The 18,528-nt window shown below is 43.6% G+C and overlaps 1 protein-coding gene across 1 annotated transcript in view; it reads left to right on the top strand.

Moving 5' to 3' along the window:
- Positions 1 to 18,528, top strand: part of LOC114657374 (protein crumbs homolog 2-like) — a 309,325-nt gene that overhangs the window by 37,847 nt on the left and 252,950 nt on the right. Inside the window, exon 3 of the mRNA XM_051931950.1 lies at positions 5,813 to 6,022. Coding sequence (XP_051787910.1) covers positions 5,813 to 6,022 — 210 coding nt within the window. The remainder of the gene's footprint in view (positions 1 to 5,812; positions 6,023 to 18,528) is intronic.

Raw genomic sequence — 18,528 nt, 5'->3', positions numbered from 1 at the left:
CAAGTCTTCACCTCCTTGGACGTTTTCACATATTATTGTTATACAACATTGAATCCCACTGGATTGAATTTGGCTTTTTTGAGACTGATCAACAGAAAAAATGACACTTTAATATCCAAGTGAAAGCAGATCACTGCAAATATAAAACACTACATGATTGCTCACATAAATATTTACCTCCTTCCAGTGATGAAAGCCATGGCAGCCTTGAGTCTGTGTGCTCGGGTCTCTCTATCAGCTTTGCACGTCTCCACTCTGATGTTTTCCTCATTCTTCTTTCCAAGGCTGTCATGGAGATCAAGAGTGTGCAGCCTTTGCCAAGTCCAGCCACAAATTCTCAGATGGATTGAGACCTGGACTCTTGACTGCTTTAGGACTTTCACATGGTTGATTGAAGCCATTCCCAAGAAGCTTTGGCTTTATCTTCACCCACAGGAACATTTTACTGCTCAAAGGTTAATGCAATTCTCATTTATGCTTCGTTTGAAGAATTCACTTTGTCATAGGTGTTATCAAGAAGTGTTATCAAATTCATCAAGAGAAATAGCTGTAGACAAGAAGGAGACATGAGATTTAACTGAGGTAAATCTGAGAATTTAGATTGAAAATCGTCATATAGTTTGAGAGATACACTTTCTTATCTATCTATCTATCTATCTATCTATCTATCTATCTATCTATCTATCTATCTATCTATCTATCTATCTATCTATCTATCTATCTATCTATCTATCTATCTATCTATCTATCTATCTATCTATCTATTATATAGTGCCTTTCATATCTATCTATCTATCTATCTATCTATCTATCTATCTATCTATCTATCTATCTATCTATCTATCTATCTATCTATCTATCTATCTATCTATCTATCTATCTATCTATCTATCTATCAAATCCCAGCCCGGTCACTCTGTTTGTGTAGCTTGCACATTCTCCCCATGTGTGTGTGAGTGTTCTCTGGTTTTCCCGTGTGGGTGTAGTTGTGACTGTGCCCTCTGATGGACTGATGCCATCTCCTGGATTGGTTCCTGCCTTCCATCGAGTGCTGCCAGGTACAATACTGGCTCTCCATGGCCTTGCACTAGATAATTAGGTTAGAAAATGGATGGATGGCTGGCAAGCCCATACGATTCTATCAGAGCATGAAGATTTCAGTGGTTTCTCATAGCCATCCATGTATTTTCATATCGTATTAATTCAGTTGAGGTATATCCGTTGATGTTTTAGTCTTTTCAAGACTTCATATTTGTTTATTGGATCGATGCCTTTATCTGCGGTGACTTGCAACATTTGAGCTATGATCGGTTACATTTCTTTCGTTTTTCCTACTGGAGCACAGGCAGATGAAGTGACTCTCTCATGGTCGCTTGGTGTCAGTAGTGGGATTTGAATCCACAACCTCAGGGTTTCAAGTCCAAAGTCTTAACCACTATGCCAAACTATCTGCCTTTTCTTCTAGAATGTGTATGATCTAATTGGAGCTCAGCAATATAAATTAGAGAAACAATTAGTATTATTCAGTATCATGGACAAAAGTTTTGTAATTGTAGTCAAGTATTTTATTACTACAAATAACTGTCCAGACATTTCATCATATATAGCCCAAAGTCACACAAGGAGTGCTACAATGGGCTTTAACAGGCCCTGCCTTTTGACAGCCACCCCAGCCTTAACTCTCTAAGAAGACAAGAAAAAACACAAGCAAAAAAACAAAACCCTTGGAGGAGGACGCGGAGGAGGAGGTTGGGAGCGTGCACTGATTACAGCGTGTTGCCGCACCCACCACACAACGAGCCTCCCGGATTGGGATCCAAGTGCAGCCGCGCCAACAGATGACACCTCAGCACCACACTGGAACATTGTGAGTTTTTTTTTTACAGTAACTGGAGTTCCAATCCTGACACCAACTGCCAAGTTTTCCCTGCAAGTTGGAGGACCCGCTTGCAGGGCTGGATGAAGATTAACGTCCTGCCCAGGATGAAGCAATTGCGGGTTAAGAGCCTTGCTCAGGGTCCCAATGGAAAAAAAAAAAAATGAAAGAAACCTTGGGAAAAGCAATTCAGAGAGAGACCCCTTTCCAGTTAGGTTGGGCTTACAGTGGGTGTCAAATAAAGGGGTAAATTATAATACAATACACAGAACAGAACACAAGTAATCCTCAATACAATACAATACTACAATAAAAATATTATAAGTACAGAGCAGAATTCGACAGTAGATCCATCCATTCATTTTCCAACCCGCTGAATCCGAACACAGGGTCACGGGGGTCTGCTGGAGCCAATCCCAGCCAACACGGGGCACAAGGCAGGGAACCAATCCCGGGCAGGGTGCCAATCCACCGCAGAACACACACAAACACACCCACACACCAAGCACACACTAGGGCCAATTTAGAATCACCAATCCACCTAACCTGCATGTCTTTGGACTGTGGGAGGAAACCGGAGCGCCAGGAGGAAACTCACGCAGACACGGGGAGAACATGCAAACTCCACGCAGGGAGGACCTGGGAAGCGAAACCGGATCTCCTAACTGCGAGGCAGCAGCGCTACCACTGCGCCACCGTGCCGCCCGTTCGACAGTAGATGATATCACATAATACTATTTGGATTTGTTCAGAGCTCTGGAGGCCTCGGCCATCAAGCTGCCTCCCCCTATTGGCCATTCCACAGCTAAGTCAGCTCTGGGCCAGCCAATCTGATGACGGAACCCTCCTATCCAATAATTACAGTGCAGGCAAAACAAATTGGCAGGTGGGCAGTGGGCACCAAGTGCCACATTTGAGTACCAAGAAGAGAAACAGAATAGGTGAGGGTTAGTAACAAATTCTAACTATCATGTTACTTATGTTTTAGTGCTAATGACTAACAACAGAGATGCAGTCTGTACAGTTAATCAGCAGCTCTAGTCAGGGTGTGCTAAACTGGAGTCGCGAGTCTTCAGCTGGAATTTGAAAGCACTTATAGTAGCAGAGAGATTATATTTTATCTTTTATTACTCTTGTATTACTGAGCACACAATGCAAATGCTGTCAAACTGCAAAAAGAAATGTCAAGACACTGCCTGGAATATCTGAGCCCATTGTGTGACTTTGCTGAGACCTCTGCTGAAACTCAAAAGGAGACACTTGTGAGAATAGCGAAGAGAAACATTTTATTCTTTTCTGATCTCGTTGTCTAGGAGCAACCATAAATATATTAAGGAGATCTCTATTTTGATTTTTTTCATTCCTATGGGTGGGATTGTTGTCTTGCTGGAGAACAAATGTCCTCATTAGGTGCATGTTTCTTGCAGATCACACCAGGTTTTCCTCCAAGATTTCCTTGTATTTTGCTGCTTTTGTTTTATCCTTCACCCTCAAAATGCTCTAAGGGGTCTCTGCTGCAGAGAAACATCCTCACAAACCTCATGCTGCCACCACTGTGCTTCACAGTATCAATGGTGTATTTGTGATGACCTGCAATGTAACACAGCATTTAGTCTGATGGCCAGTATCTATCTATCTGTCAGACTGTCAGTCTGCCTTTTATATAGCATCTTTCACATCTGTCTGTTTGTATATCTGTCTTATCTATTATATAGCACCTTTCACATCTATCTATGGGTGGCACGGTGGCGCAGTGGGTAGCACTGCTGCTTCGCAGTAAGGAGACCTGGGTTCACTTCCCGGGTCCTCCCTGCATGGAGTTTGTATGTTCTCCCGTGTCTGCGTGGGTTTCCTCCCACAGTCCAAAGACATGCAGGATAGGTGGATTGGTGATTCTAAATTGGCCCTAGTGTGTGCTTGGTGTGTGTGTGTGTCCTGCCCAGGATTGGTTCCTGCCTTGCACCCCGTGTTGGCTGGGATTGGCTCCAGCAGACCCCCGTGACCCTGTATTAGGATTGAGCAGGTTGAAAAATGGTTGGATGGACATTTATCGCCAGGCCACTGCAGGGCACACACACACAAACAACCACATGCTAGGGACAAATTAGGATCGGCAATGCACCTAACCTGCATGTCTTTGGATTGTGGAAGGAAACGGGAGTGCCCGGAGGAAACCCACGCAGACACGGGGAGAACATGCAAACTCCACGCAGGGAGGACCCGGGAAGCGAACCCAGGTCTCCTAACTGCGAGGCAGCAGCGCTACCACTGTGCCACCGTGCCAGCCCCTGTGTCAGCAACCCCCAGAAATATTTTGTAATTCAATTTGAGAGCTGCAGGAAGGCTCAAGAAAAAGTAAATTCAAATGTGAACTACAATGCCTGCATCCCACGTGACTGAAAGAATCGGCCAGTCATGATCAGAACAAACACAGAGTCACTGCCTGATCACGTGACAATCATCCGCTGGGTTTTTTCGAATCTCTTCATTTCCTCCTCTCCATACTGCTACACTTCGGTACATTTTCGGTGGTTTGAAACACCATTTCAGTGCGGACTGAAGGCCAAAATGGCAAAATAAAATGTGTGTTTGCAAACTTGTGAGTGTTAATGTAGTGCAGGTCTACACTGTGAGTGTCATGAGCAGCCCCGTGACATTGCACAGCAGGCCCGGTCTTAGGTATTATGGGGCCCTAGGCGAAAGGGGGGGTCTTTTTTTTAGTTTTTTTGTCCTTTTTTATTTTTTGGGATATTTGAAACTTTTGGAATGCATTGCGAGGGGAGGGGCGGGCCGGGGGCCTGGCCACCGTCGATCCGGGGCCCCCCGGATGCCAGGGCCCTAGGCGGTCGCCTACTTTGCCTATGCCTAAGGCCGGGCCTGTGCACAGCTTTTTCAGTCGTAGCCTTCGTTTACCTAATCTTAGCGAGCTGAGCAAACTCCCGTCAAGGCCGTACTGTGACAGCCCCAGCGACTCACTCTTACAAGTCCATCACTCTCCCCGACAAAATCAAACAGGTTTCAGTATTTCTTTAGTCGTATAGGGGTGGGCTCTGTGTTCATGAGAACCAATGAATGTTCATCTGGAAGTTCAATCCAAAATAATGCAGCAACACGAAATAAGGAATGCAGGTGTTTTGGACCTCATAAACAGAAAAGAAGCTCGTCTGTCTGATGTCTTGTGTTTTATGTACCACGACAGAATGGAAAATTAAAACATAAATAAAGGACTGAGATTGTGGCTGTACCTGTTAACTCTTTGTACACTGCCAGCTTTGTTAAGGCAGCACATTATTAGGAGTCGGGTACAAGGGGTGAGCACGACCGTGCTGGAAGGTTAGCCTGCTAAAGGTGACATGGCCAGAGATTTTCAGTCTGGTGATGAGACCTGTAACTGAAAGTCCGATATACTCTATGACTAGAATTTGTGTTATGTGACATTGGCTTAAGGTGGCGCGGTGGGTAGAGCTGCTGCCTCGCAGTAAGGAGGCCTGGGTTTGCTTCCCGGGTCCTCCCTGCGTGGAGTTTACATGTTCTCCCCGTGTCTGTGTGGGTTTCCCCTGGGTGCTCCGGTTTCCTCCCACAGTCCAAAGACATGAAGGTTAAGTTCATTGGTAATTCTAAATTGTCCCTAGTGTGTGCTTGGTATGTGTGCCCTTTCGGTGGGCTGGCGCCCTGCCCGGGGTTTGTTTCCTGCCTTATGCCCTGTGTTGGCTGGGATTGGCTCCCGCAGACCCCCGTGACCCTGTAGTTAGGATATAGTGGGTTGGATAATGGATGGATGGACATTGGCTTAAACTCCGTTTTTTTAACTGTAATTTTAAGAGTGGCGCTTCAGTCCAGTTGTATGTGGTCATTGCTCTGCAAGAAATGATGAAGATGTGAAACGTTATAACTAATGTCATCACTGAATGTTTTCTTACTTTTTCATTTTGACAGAAATCACGTGTACCGTTATGGGGAAGGAGTGTCTCAATGGCGGCACATGCTACATCAACGGTCAGGGAGCTTTTGCATGCAGCTGCCCTCCTGGATTTGTGGAGCCATTCTGTCAAATCAGCAATCCCTGCCACAGCTCCCCCTGTCAGCAAGGGGGCATCTGCCAACTTCAGGGAGCAGGAGAGGATTACACCTGTCTGTGCCGTCAAGGTGAGTAGAGCCAGTGCTGGGTACATTACCGTTCTGGTCGACAGATACTCATTGGGGTCACTCAGGAGACAAATCCTAGTTCAGGTGAACACCAGAAAAGATCTCACCCCACACCAGATGTCAAGACCATTTTAATTAGTTTATCCAAAATTTCTGTACCATTTAAATTTATTTGCTTGCCAGACACTTTTATCAAAAGGTAAACGTAATCGAGTAACATTAGGCCTGGGCCTGTTTGTTCAGAAAGTCTAATACAACGGGTAACAAAAGTTGATAGCCACAAGTGAAAAGATGTAATCTCTATATATTTATAAAATGCAACGTCTGTCTGTCTGTCTGTCTGCTTTTCACGAGAGAACTCCTTAACGGATTTACATCAGGTTTGTTTTTTTCTATAATTTTCTTGAACATTCCGGTTGATTTTTCGACTTCTCTCATTGTGCTAAGTATTATAGTTCGCTTGTGGTACCGATTTATTCGCGAAAATCCGAGAGAGGCGGTGGGTCAAGGGGAGGGGAGCAGGGCCCTCCTCTCTCACACGCCAGCCTCGGGGTGTTTCTTACAACTGCTTAGCTAGCGAACGAGAGAACTCCTTAACGGATTTAGATCCAGTTTTTTTCTAGAATTTTCTTGAACATTCCGGTTGCTTTTGTGACCTCTCTCGTCACACTAAGTATCATAGTTCACTTGTGGTACCGATTTATTTGCACGAATCTGAGAGACGCAGAGGGCCGAGGGGAGGGGGCGGAGCCCTCCTCACTCACATGCAAGCCTCTGGGTGTTCCTTACATCCACTTAGCTAGCGAATGAGAGAACTTCCTTAACGGATTTAGATCAGGTTAGTTTTTCTAGAATTTGCTTGAACATTCCGGTTTATTTTGCGACTTCTCTCATTGCGCTATATATTATAGTTCGCTTGTGGTATCGATTTATTCGCAACAAATCCGAGAAAGGCAGTGGGCCCGAGGGGAGGGGAGCAGGGCCCTCCTCACTCACGTGTCTGCCGAGGAGCGTTCCTTACATCCGCTTAGCTAGCGAACGAGAGAACTCCTTAACGAATTTAGATCAGATTTGTTTTTCTAGAATTTGCTTGAACATTCCAGTTCATTTTGCGACTTCTCTTATCGCACTAAGAATCATAGTTCACTTGTAGGAGTGATATATTCACGCTAATCTGAGACAGAGGCTGTGGGCCGAGGGAAGGGGGAAGTGTGACGTCAGGAGTGGGGATACGGGCAGGGCCCTTCTCACTGACCTGTTTCACCACTATGTGGGCAGAGCCACGGGGGGCAGCTAGTAACTAATAAATTTACAATCATAGATAAACAATCGATAATGGAATTAAACTTAATGTAACAAGAATCAACCCACAATATGAAAGAATAGATGGGGTTTTCAGTACATTAAATAAATTGTGGGAGTCTGCAGTATGGTTGGAGGTGTGCAGCTTGCTCCATCAACTAGGAACTACACATTAAAAGAGTCTGGATTGAGACTTGATACCACACAGAGGTGGCATCACCAGACGTTGCTCCCTGGTAGAGCTGAGTGGGCGAGAAAGAACATAGCACCTCACCAGTGTCTCCATATATGAGGGGGTACCCAAAAATAGCCGGAATCTGTACCTGGCGCACAATCTCCACTTAGTTGCAAATTTCGCCACTAGGTGTAGCATACTTACAGTATTCTGTGTTAGTCTGCCAAGTGGCGTTGCTGTTTGTACGACATTCCCTGTTGGTTTTTCTTGTGTTTTGCAATTTTTGTGATGGGTGATCATAAAGAACAGCGAGTCTGCGTTAAATTTTATTTGTTCTTAGGGAAAACAGCTGCTGAAACTGTAGTGGAGGTTGAAACTGCTTTTAAAGAGGAAGCTTTAAGTAAAACACAGGTCTACGAGTGGTTTTTGTGTTTCAAACGAGGAGAAATGTCACTTGAAGACCAACCAAGATCTGGCCGACCTTCCACAATTAGGAATGACGAAAATCTCGAAAAAGTTTGCAATGCAATTTACGAAGATCATCGTCGGACTATTTAAGAGATTTCTGAATTGACTTGTGTGTCTTGGAGTTCTTGCCACCTTCCCTACTCGCCTGATCTTTGCTCCATATGACTTTTTCTTGTTCCCGCATATGAAAAAAGAACTCAAAGAAAAGCGATTTTGTACCATCAAAGAAAAATCGCTGCAGGCCTTGGGCAACATTCCTCTTCAGCAATTCCAAAAATGTTTCCACTGTTGGGAAAACCACTGCGAGAAGTGCATTCATTTACATAGAGAGTACTTTGAAGGAGACTAAAGTTACAGTAAGTAAAAATTCTTAAAACAATTTTTTTATTTTTCTAATTCAGTTATTTTTGGGTACCCCCTCGTACTCAGGTGCTGACTCATTGACTACTCTGTAGGCAAGCATCATCAATTTGAACTTAATGCCTTCTACTACAGTGAGCCAATGTAGCGACCCAAAGAGAGGAGTGACATGAGCCTGTCTCGGCTGGTTAAATACAAGACATGCTGCTGCATTCTGGACCATCTGCGGTGGCTTGATAGGACGTGCAGGTACTCCCACCCGAAGCGAGGTGCAGTAGTCCAGACGCGACAAGACCCAAAGCTGTGCTGCATGCTCTGTCAGATACGGTCTGATCTTGCAGATGTCATATAACATGAACCACCATGAGATAGAAACACTAGAAATGTGCCCACCAGTCACCACCCCAAGGTTGCGTACTGACCTGGCAGGTATTAGTGACAGTGAATCAAGCTGTACAGAGACGGGGAGTTGAACGGACATTAAAATAACGCACAATTATGACAGAGCTGTATATTATATGAAGCTAGTTTGCCTTAAAGTTCAAAAAAGTGTCAATTGCCTGTGTGGACCTCTAAGGTGGGCACAGCCACCCCAACCCGGCACAGACAGACGCAGAGGCACAACTCCAAAGCGCACAGGACTTTATTTCCTTTTCCCTTGTGGGCACCGCCTTCCCCGTTCCCCACAAGTATAACACTATCCTAAAAGCACAAACAATGCACTACTCTTCTTTTCTTCTTCTCTGTTTCTTTTTCTCTCTCTTCTTTTCTCCCCTTTACTCCTCTGGTCAAGCTTTGTCTCCCTCCTCCCGACTCGGGCTCCCGGAGTGGTGGCTGCAGGCTCCTTTTATAACGCACCTGGAAGTGCTTGATGACCTATTTCTGGCAGCACTTCCAGGTGTGGTGGAAGAGCTGCTCTCCAGGGCTCAGCAGCAGTTACAGCACCCCCTGGCAGCGCCCACAGATCCCAACAGGGCTGAATCAACTCCAACTCCCATGAAGCCCTGCGGAAGTCCGAGGCACCGCTGCACCCCAGGGGGGCTGTTATCTAACACTACGGGGGAGGTAATGCTCTGGATAGGCTGGCTCCCCCGGTACCTTCCAGCGTGGAGGCATCCCAGTCGGGCAAAGGTCCTGGCCATCCACCACACCTGGTTATCTCATCTGATCTTATCTTCTCAACCGCTTTTCCTGGTGAGCGGAAGGAAGTAGGTCAGCTTCTATTTCTGTGTCCCCAGTTACAGATTCCAGCTCTTCTTAGGGAATTCCTAGCCATTCCGAAGCCAGCTGGGGGATATTATCCCTCAAGCATGTCTTGGGTCTGCCACAGGGTCTCTGCCTAGTGGGATGTGCCCTGATCAGCTCTAGGGTCAGCTGCCCGGGAAACATCTTTACTCCATGGCCAAACCACCTCAACTGGCCTATCCTGATTCAGAGGAGCAGTGACTCTTCACTGAGTCTCTCCTGAATCGCTGTGCTTCAGACCCTGTCATGGATTGTCAGTCCAGCCACTCCACAAAGAAGCCTCATTTCTGTCACTTGGATGCGGGATCTTAATTGTGTTATGTAACATTAGAAATGAGGAAGGCGGAGAGGAAGTTTGAAAAATGGAGAAGGGTTTTGGAAGATAGAGGGTGGAAGATAAATAGGAAGAAGAAAACCGAATAGATGAGGTTTAATGATGGATCAGGATAAAGAAGTTATCCTGCAGGGAGAGAAACTGAAAACAGTGACCCAAGATGGAAAATTAGATGGAGAGATAACTCATAGAGTGAAGTGTGGATGGAACTGTTGGAAGAAGACATCAGGAGTATTGTGTGACTGAAGGGTTAAGGTGAGGTTTTTAAGACCAGCAATGATGTTATGGAGTTGAGATGTGAGCAGTAAAGGGAGCACAGGAGAAGTTAGATGTGGCAAAAATGAGAATATGGAGATGGATGTGTGGAGTTTCAAAAAAGGACAGAATAAGAAATGAAACAATCAGAGGTGCAACAAAAGTGGGAGAGCTAGCTAAGACAGTAAGTTGAAGTGGTATGGACATTTGATGAGGAGAGATGATGAATGTTTTGGAGGCCAAAGCGGAGGTGGATAGATAAATTAAAAGAAGATCTGAAGGGAAACGGCCTGATTGAGGAGAAGGTGCAGGGCTGAGCAATATGGGGAAGGTGGATCAAGCACATCAACCCCACATAGAAGTGGGAAAAGATGAAGAGAAAGCAGAAGGGTTTGTGATTTCATTCTTTCGGTTATTACCCACAGTTCCAGGCCTCAATTGGAGGCAGAGATGTGGGCCAACTGGTAAACTGGTAAACTGAGAGTTTTGTCTTTAGACTCACCGCCACGGACTGGTACAGCACCTGCAGAACAGTTGCCGCACCTCCAGTCTGCTTGTCAATCTCTAATTCTCTGTTCCCGTCACTTGCAAACAAAATCTCAAAATACTGGAACTCCACCACTAAGGGCAGTTGGTCCCCCTTCACCTAGACAAAGCACTCCAGTCTTTTCAGAGAGAAATCCACGACCTCAGACTTGGGGGTCTGCTGGAGCCAATCCCAGTCAGTACAGGGCGCAAGGCAGGAACCAATCCCGGGCAGGGCACCAGCCCACCGCAGGGTACACACACACCAAGCACAATTTAGAATCACCAATCCACCATGTCTTTGGACTGTGGGAGGAAACTGGAGCACCCGGAGAGAACATGTAAACTCCACGCAGGGAGGACCCGGGAAGCGATCCCAGGTCTCCTTACTGCGCTACCCACTGCACCACCGTGCCGCCATAATAAGGACCTTGATTAGTGAAATAAGCATGAAAAGATTCTTGATCAAAATTTATAATATTAATAATAATAATGCATTTTATTTATAGGGGCACTTTACATTAGCAGTAAATCTCAAAGTGCAACATAAAAAGATTAAACAAAGGCAAGGCAAGATAAAAACTCAGATAAAACAACAATAATTATAGCATTCTTGTTAATAAGCTTTCCTAAATAGAAAAGTCTTTAGCTGTTTTTTAAAACAGCCCACAATCTGCTGTGTTCTCAGGCTCTCTGGTAGAACATTCTAGAGCCGTGGAGCAGCGGCTGCAAAGGTTCGGCCTCCCATTGTACGAAGTTTAGTCACAGGGGGGCGAAGGCGGTAGGTATTTGTAAAACGGAGGTTTCTTGTAGAGATAGATAGATAGATACTTTATTAATCCCAAGGGGAAATCTTATATATAATTCGCCAGTCTACTCACTCACTCACGTCTGTCCGAAGCCAAATGCGCAGTCGCCTTCTGCGCAGCTGCCCGAAAAACCTTACGAGATCGACATCGCAGCAGGCGGGGGATTTACGGCTGCGAAAATTCAAAGAGAAAGGCGACTTCGACCAACATCGTGGCAGGCGGCGGATTTACGGCCGCAAAAATGCAAAGAGAAAGGCGACTTCGATTAAAGTTCTAGAGGCCTGAAAGGTGATTTCGACTACAGCTCCAGGCCTAATTACGCATTCATTCAATACACCTATATCAGGTTTGTGGTGCTTATACTTATTACTATTGCACTCGTGCCCGTTTCATCTTACGTTGTCGAAACGGGCTCTTTGTCTAGTTGTAATGTAAGTGGATTGTAATATAAGGAGTTCTTTAAGATATTGTGGAGCATTTCCATGGATACACTGGTGAGTAAACAAACAGAGTTTGTATTCGAGACGGAGATGGATAGGGAGCCAATGAAGTGACCGAAGGATTGGTGAGATATGTTCATATTTCCGCACCCTCATCAGGACTTGATGCAGTTATTCTTATATATATAGTGTACTTCTGCCTAAGGAAGCAAATCATTACGTTTCTTATGAACATCCCACATTAGGGCAGTTTATGCTAATTCAGACATTTTTGGGTTTTTTTTCTATTCGTTTGTTCTATTTTGTTATTGTTACCAATTTTTAATTTCTTATGCTTTTTTTTATATTGTGCAAAGCATCCTTGGATTTTACAAAACCTTGTAAGAGAAACAGACAGCAAAGAAAAAGAGTTAGGGTACCAGACTGGTCAGATCAGTCAGGTCAGGTTGGGGTGCATGCACTGGTACAGCACATTCCTGCTCCCACCACACAACAAAACAGCTCATTGGCAGCCCTCTAGGCAGACACAGGTCTAGTCCCACCATGTGGAAATGACCATCTATCTGCCACAGCCAGGAGTTACCTGGGCATCCTCTTGGCCTGGTCCAGCTACTTGGGTCCTCAACAATGAGGGTCCTGCGAGCCGGATCACCCTCAGGGAATAACGCCACATGGCCGTAGTGCCGTAACTGATGCTCCCTCACAAAGCAGGTAATGTGCCTCATTCGGGACTCCATGAGCAACACAAAGTCAAAGCAGTGATACCCAAGGATTCTCCAAAGAGACACCAAAGGAGTCCAGTTTGGTCACCAAAACAATATAAACAGAACACACACAATTATTGCAGAGTTGTCTTCGCAGACGTGAGTTCAAAATAGAACCGTCCCAAGATGGCAGAGCTTCCGGTTTTGGGTTCTTCCAGCAGGAAAGGGGCGGGTCCAGGTGGGCGGACACTGGAAATGACATGAGAGGTGTTACAGCCATCAATCATCGGGTCTGCAGAGGGAGGAAGAGAAAAAGGCATTAGGACAGAGCAGCAACCCCTGGAGTGGCGGTACAATTAGAGTCACTGGAGCCCTTCAGCTGTCCCCTTTACTATATAAATAAAAATGATTATTATTACTACTTATTATTGAAGTATATTGGGTTTGCATGTTCCCCTCCTATTTTTTTAATAATAATAAATTTTATTTATATAGTGCCTTTCCCAGCTCAAGGCTCTTTTCTTTGGAAACTCTGGCATCTTTTCACAATTCAAAGGTGTGACTTATGGGGAGCAGCATTCCACTCGGATCCCTATGGAAATCTGGAAGTTGACACATTATGTGACCCTTAAATCAAAAAACTGGGTTAAAAAAAATAGGACTCTCGGACCCCAAAAATCCAATTCTGCAGGTGAGCAGAGAGTCGAATCAAGAAGTAACCCTGCATGGAGTGCCAGCTGATCACTGTGGTTCAGAAAATGAAATAACATTTTAAAATCTGACACTATTCATTGACGGGAAAACAAAATTTGTAGCAGGACTGAGTATTTTAGAATTTTTTTCCTTAACGTTCAGTATGGTAAAATGCCTGCTTTTATGCAGTTTTTGGTTTGTAGTCCACGTTCAACATCTTTTTATTATTTTTTAGTTCCCCGGCTTTGGAACTTTTAATTTTATCATTGAAAGAGGAGGTATGACCAGCAAAGACCAAATGGCAGACCACTGAAGCAGCTGAGTGGCCCACATCCCTAATCCCTCTGAAAGCTTTTACAGGTTAGGGATGTGACACTAAAGCACCACAGTCTAATATTACCTGAGAATAAGGAAAACCTTCCACTGATCCCATATAGTTTAACTTTTTAAAGTGTTTCCCTGGCGCGAATCAGACCAGCTGGCAGATATCACCCCTGGTCGACTGCTCACTCGGAATGCTCTCATCAGCTCCCACACCTCCCGGCTCGATGGCTTCAGATGGCTTTTGCCCATATATGGTGCATCCTGAAGGCCTCATACAGTGTACTCCTGCAGATTCCATGAACTGTGCAACCGCTGACACACTGGCTTTATCTGATGGCACGGAACAATGTGCCAAGTGCTTCTTCTAATTTCTCTGCATTGTTTCCCACTTCTGTGTGGGGTTGATGTGGCTGATCAGCCTTCTCGGTCCTTCACCTGGCTTTTTCTTCAGATATTCTTTGACTTTATCCATCCACCTCAGCTTTGGCATCCTTTTCTTTTTCATTTCCCCTGGACTTCCATTCCCTTCACATATTTGCCCACACACTCACTGTCTCTCCTCATCACATGTCAATTCCACACCAACCTCCTTTCCTGTACTTTCTAAGATATCTCTCCCAATTTTGTTGTACCTCTGATTGGCTCATTTCTTTTTTTTCTTTTTTTATTGATTTTAATTAAATGCAACTAACAATCCATACAATCAAGTCAAACTTAACAACCCCCACCCAAGAGAAAGAGAGGAGAGCCAGCAACCAGTGCAAATCTTTAAAAGCAGCAAGGAAGGAAAGAGTATCCTGTTCCCTGAAATGGAAGCTTATTTTACAATGTTACTGGTTAAATCTTGCCATATTTTACACAAGTTTTGAACAGATCCTCTAAGTGAGAATTTGATTTTTTCCAGTTTCAAACAGTATATAACATCATTTACCCACCAACTTAAAAGAGGTAGGGTGGGATTCAGAGTCAATTTTATTCTCCAGTACTTAATGTACAGGAATTTGACTTGATAGATTTGGAACTGCTTATAGCGGAACACAACATCACATACAAATAACATAAATAGTATAAGTTAAAAAGAAAAACTTCATACAAGTTTGCAGAACACTGTACTATGATTATAAAGGAGATGTGCAAATGATGATGTGCAAGTGTGAGTGTGTGGTGTGTATGCATGTGCCCACATGTACATGTACATATACTGTATACGCAGACACACACACACACATTCATAAAGTATCTGACAGAACGCATGAATATACAAAGATGTCAGGCTACGTTACTGGTTTGAGACGGCTATGGCTCTGGTAAAGAAACTATTGAGGTGTCTGTTAGTTTGAGTTTTAATTGACCTGAAGCGTTTTTTGTTAAGCTGGGTGAGATGAGTCCGTGGTGATCTTTATGACATGGTTAATGACAAGATATGTATACAGCTCTGTCACAGATGGAAGGACATGGCCAATTATTTTCTCAGCAGACCTCACAACACGCTGTGATTTATTTTTGGAGTGCGCTGTTGCTGAACCAAACCAGACAACAATAGAGAATGTGATTACACTTCCAATTATGGCTTTATAAAATTGAACTAGGGTTGGCTGGAAAGATAGATAGATAGATAGATAGATGTGAAAGGCACTATATAATAGATAAGTACATAGATATGAAAGGCACTATATAACAGATAGATAGATGTGAAAGGCACTCTATGATAGATAGATAGATAGATAGATAGATAGATAGATAGATAGATAGGAAAAGCACTATATTATAGATAGATAGATAGATGTGAAAAGCACTATATTATAGATAGATAGATAGATAGATAGATATGAAAGGCACTATGTAATACATAGATGTGAATTGCACTATATGATAGATAGATAGGTAGATAGATATGAAAGGCACTATATTAGATAGATAGATAGATAGATAGAAAAGGCACTATATACTACAAAGATGTGAAATGCACTATATGATAGATAGATAGATACTTTATTAATCCCCAAGGGGAAATTCACATACTCCAGCAGCAGCATGCTAATAAAGAAAATATTAAATTAAAGAGTGATAACAATGCAGGTATACAGACAGACAATAACTTTGTATAATGTTAACGTTTACCCCCCCGGGTGGAATTGAAGAGTCGCATAGTGTGGGGGAGGAACGATCTCCTCAGTCTGTCAGTGGAGCAGGACGGTGACAGCAGTCTGTCGCTGAAGCTGCTCCTCTGTCTGGAGATGATCCTGTTTAGTGGATGCAGTGGATTCTCCATGATTAACAGGAGCCTGCTCAGCGCCCGTCGCTCCACCACGGATGTCAAACTGTCCAGTTCCGTGCCTACAATAGAGCCTGCCTTCCTCACCAGTTTGTCCAGGCGTGAGGCATCCCTCTTCTTTATGCTGCCTCCCCAGCACACCACCATGTAGAAGAGGACGCTCGCCACAACCGTCTGATAGAACATCTGCAGCATCTTATTGCAGATGTTGAAGGACACCAGCCTTCTAAGGAAGTATAGTCAGCTCTGTCCTTCTTACACAGAGCATCAGTATTGGCAGTCCAGTTCAATTTATCATCCAGCTGCACTCCCAGGTATTTATAGGTCTGCACCCTCTGCACACAGTCACCTCTGATGATCACGGGGTCCAGGAGGGGCCTGGGCCTCCTAAAATCCACCACCAGCTCCTTAGTTTTGCTGGTGTTCAGTTGTAGGAGTCGCACCATTTATATTAAATAAATATAAGTATAATAGAAGTATTTAGTTTCTTTAGTTGGCATAAGAAGTACAATCGCTGCTGTACCTTTTTAGTGTTGGAAGTGGTGTAAAGGTCCAAGCTAAGAGTGTTTGTCATAGTTGTGCCTCAAAATTTGAAGGATTCGACCATGTTGACTGCAGAATCATTAATTTCTAGTGGGAGAGGTTGTAACTGCTGTTTGTGAAAGTCAAAGACCATTTCCACCGTCTTGGAGGTATTGAACACTAGGTTGTTGGAAGTACACCAAGACGGAGGACGAGACACCTCTTTTCTATAATGTGTTTCGTTGCCATTAGTAATTAGACCAATAATGATGGTGTCATCGGCGAACGTAATGATTTTAACTGAAAGATGAGTAGACCTGCAGTCATTGGTGGACAAGGAATAAAGTAGACTGCGGTGGGTTGGCACCCTGCCCGGGATTGGTTCCTGCCTTGTGCCCTGTGTTGGCTGGGATTGGCTCCAGCAGACCCCCGTGACCCTGTGTTCGGATTCAGCAGGTTGGAAAATGGATGGATGGATGGATGGAATAAAGTAGTGCAGGGAGCCCACATGAACGTATTGTTTCTGGTTCACCAGAAAACTTCCTATTGAGCAAGATAAGTCTGCATGCTAGTAGTGAGGTAAAGGCAATTACTGTTTGTTTGTCCTTCTCCACTTTAAGCCAATCTGGGACTCCATCAAACACAGCTATTAATGTGTTAGGAGGGATTGGGACACCAAAGCTGTCTGAGAGACAGTCAAAGATTTTTGTCCAAAATGATGTTAATTTGGCGCACATCCAAAACATGTGGCCCAGCGAGGCTGGTGCTCGATTGCATTGTTCATGGGTTGAAACTCACCCTGGAAACATTTTGGACAATTTTAAACAAGATAATTGTGTTTCATTAAAGATTTTAATTTAATTAAATTGAGTGTTTTGCACATATGGAGCTTGAGTGTCTTCTATGCATGGCTGCCTTCCACTCCTTTTCTGAAATATTAAGTGAAAGATCCTTTACCCAAAATACCCTGAGATCTTTGAAAGGAAGGGACTTTAAAATGTTTTTATAAATTGTGGAGATGCTGTCTGAGTCTGATCAATATAGAAATAGGTGGAAGGTGAGGAAAATTGGGCTGGTTCCGTTTAGCAATGTTTCTGGCTTGAAAGTAGTGGAGGAATTGTGTTGAGGAAAAGTTAAATTTGAAGCCTAATTGCTCATAGGATGCAAAAACATGATTGATGTACAAGTCTCTAAATGTATTAAACCACAGACATTTTCCAAACATACTATTTATGTTTGAGAGGGTGGAAAAAGGTGGTTGTCATGTAGAGGTGCAACAGATAAGAGTTACTCTATCTTAAAATGCTTCCTACATTGGTTCCATATTCTTAGTAAATGAAGGGCAATTGGTTGACAATAATTTGTGTTTACTGGGGCAAAGAGCAGGAAATACAAAGAAGTACTGCAAGATGTTAATTCTATTATAAACCAAGCACCAAGTTTTTTGTGTATTCATCAATTTGTGCCCATGTCCCGGTTTTTATAGCTTGTATATTTGCCGCCCAGTAATAAAACTGAAAGTTAGGTAGTGCCATGCCACCTTCTGCTTTAGGTCATTGTAGAGTTGCCCTTTGGATGCGTGGATGTTTCAAATTCCAAATAAATTAGATTATAATTTAATCTAATTTCTTTAAAGATATTTGTTAATGTATATGGAGATGATTTGAAATAGAAAAACAAGCTTGTGAAGGATGTTCATCTTGACAGTGTTGATTCTCCCTGCTAAAGTGAGATGGAGGAGAGAGGGCAGAGGGTATGCACCTCTTGTTTAATTTTTTCTATGTAGACGGCAACATTTTGTTGAAAAATAGCTTTATATTTACTTGTGGTATTTACTCCTGGGTATTTAAACTGATGTGCTAAGATAAATGGGAAGGTCTCCAGTCCAATACTGTGTGCTAGACTGTTCACTGGAAAAAGCACACTTTTATTTAAATTGAGTCCAGATATGTTTAGAAAATCTGCTAGTTCTTTTAGGACTGCTGGCACGGAATTTTGTGGGTCAGATATATACAGTACCATATCATCTGCATATAGTAATATTTTCTGTTCAAGTCTTTCTCTGATAATCCTCT

This window comes from Erpetoichthys calabaricus, chromosome 9 (assembly GCF_900747795.2).
Source record: "Erpetoichthys calabaricus chromosome 9, fErpCal1.3, whole genome shotgun sequence".
NCBI lineage: Eukaryota > Metazoa > Chordata > Cladistia > Polypteriformes > Polypteridae > Erpetoichthys > Erpetoichthys calabaricus.
This window is presented reverse-complemented; position numbering and strand designations above follow the sequence as displayed.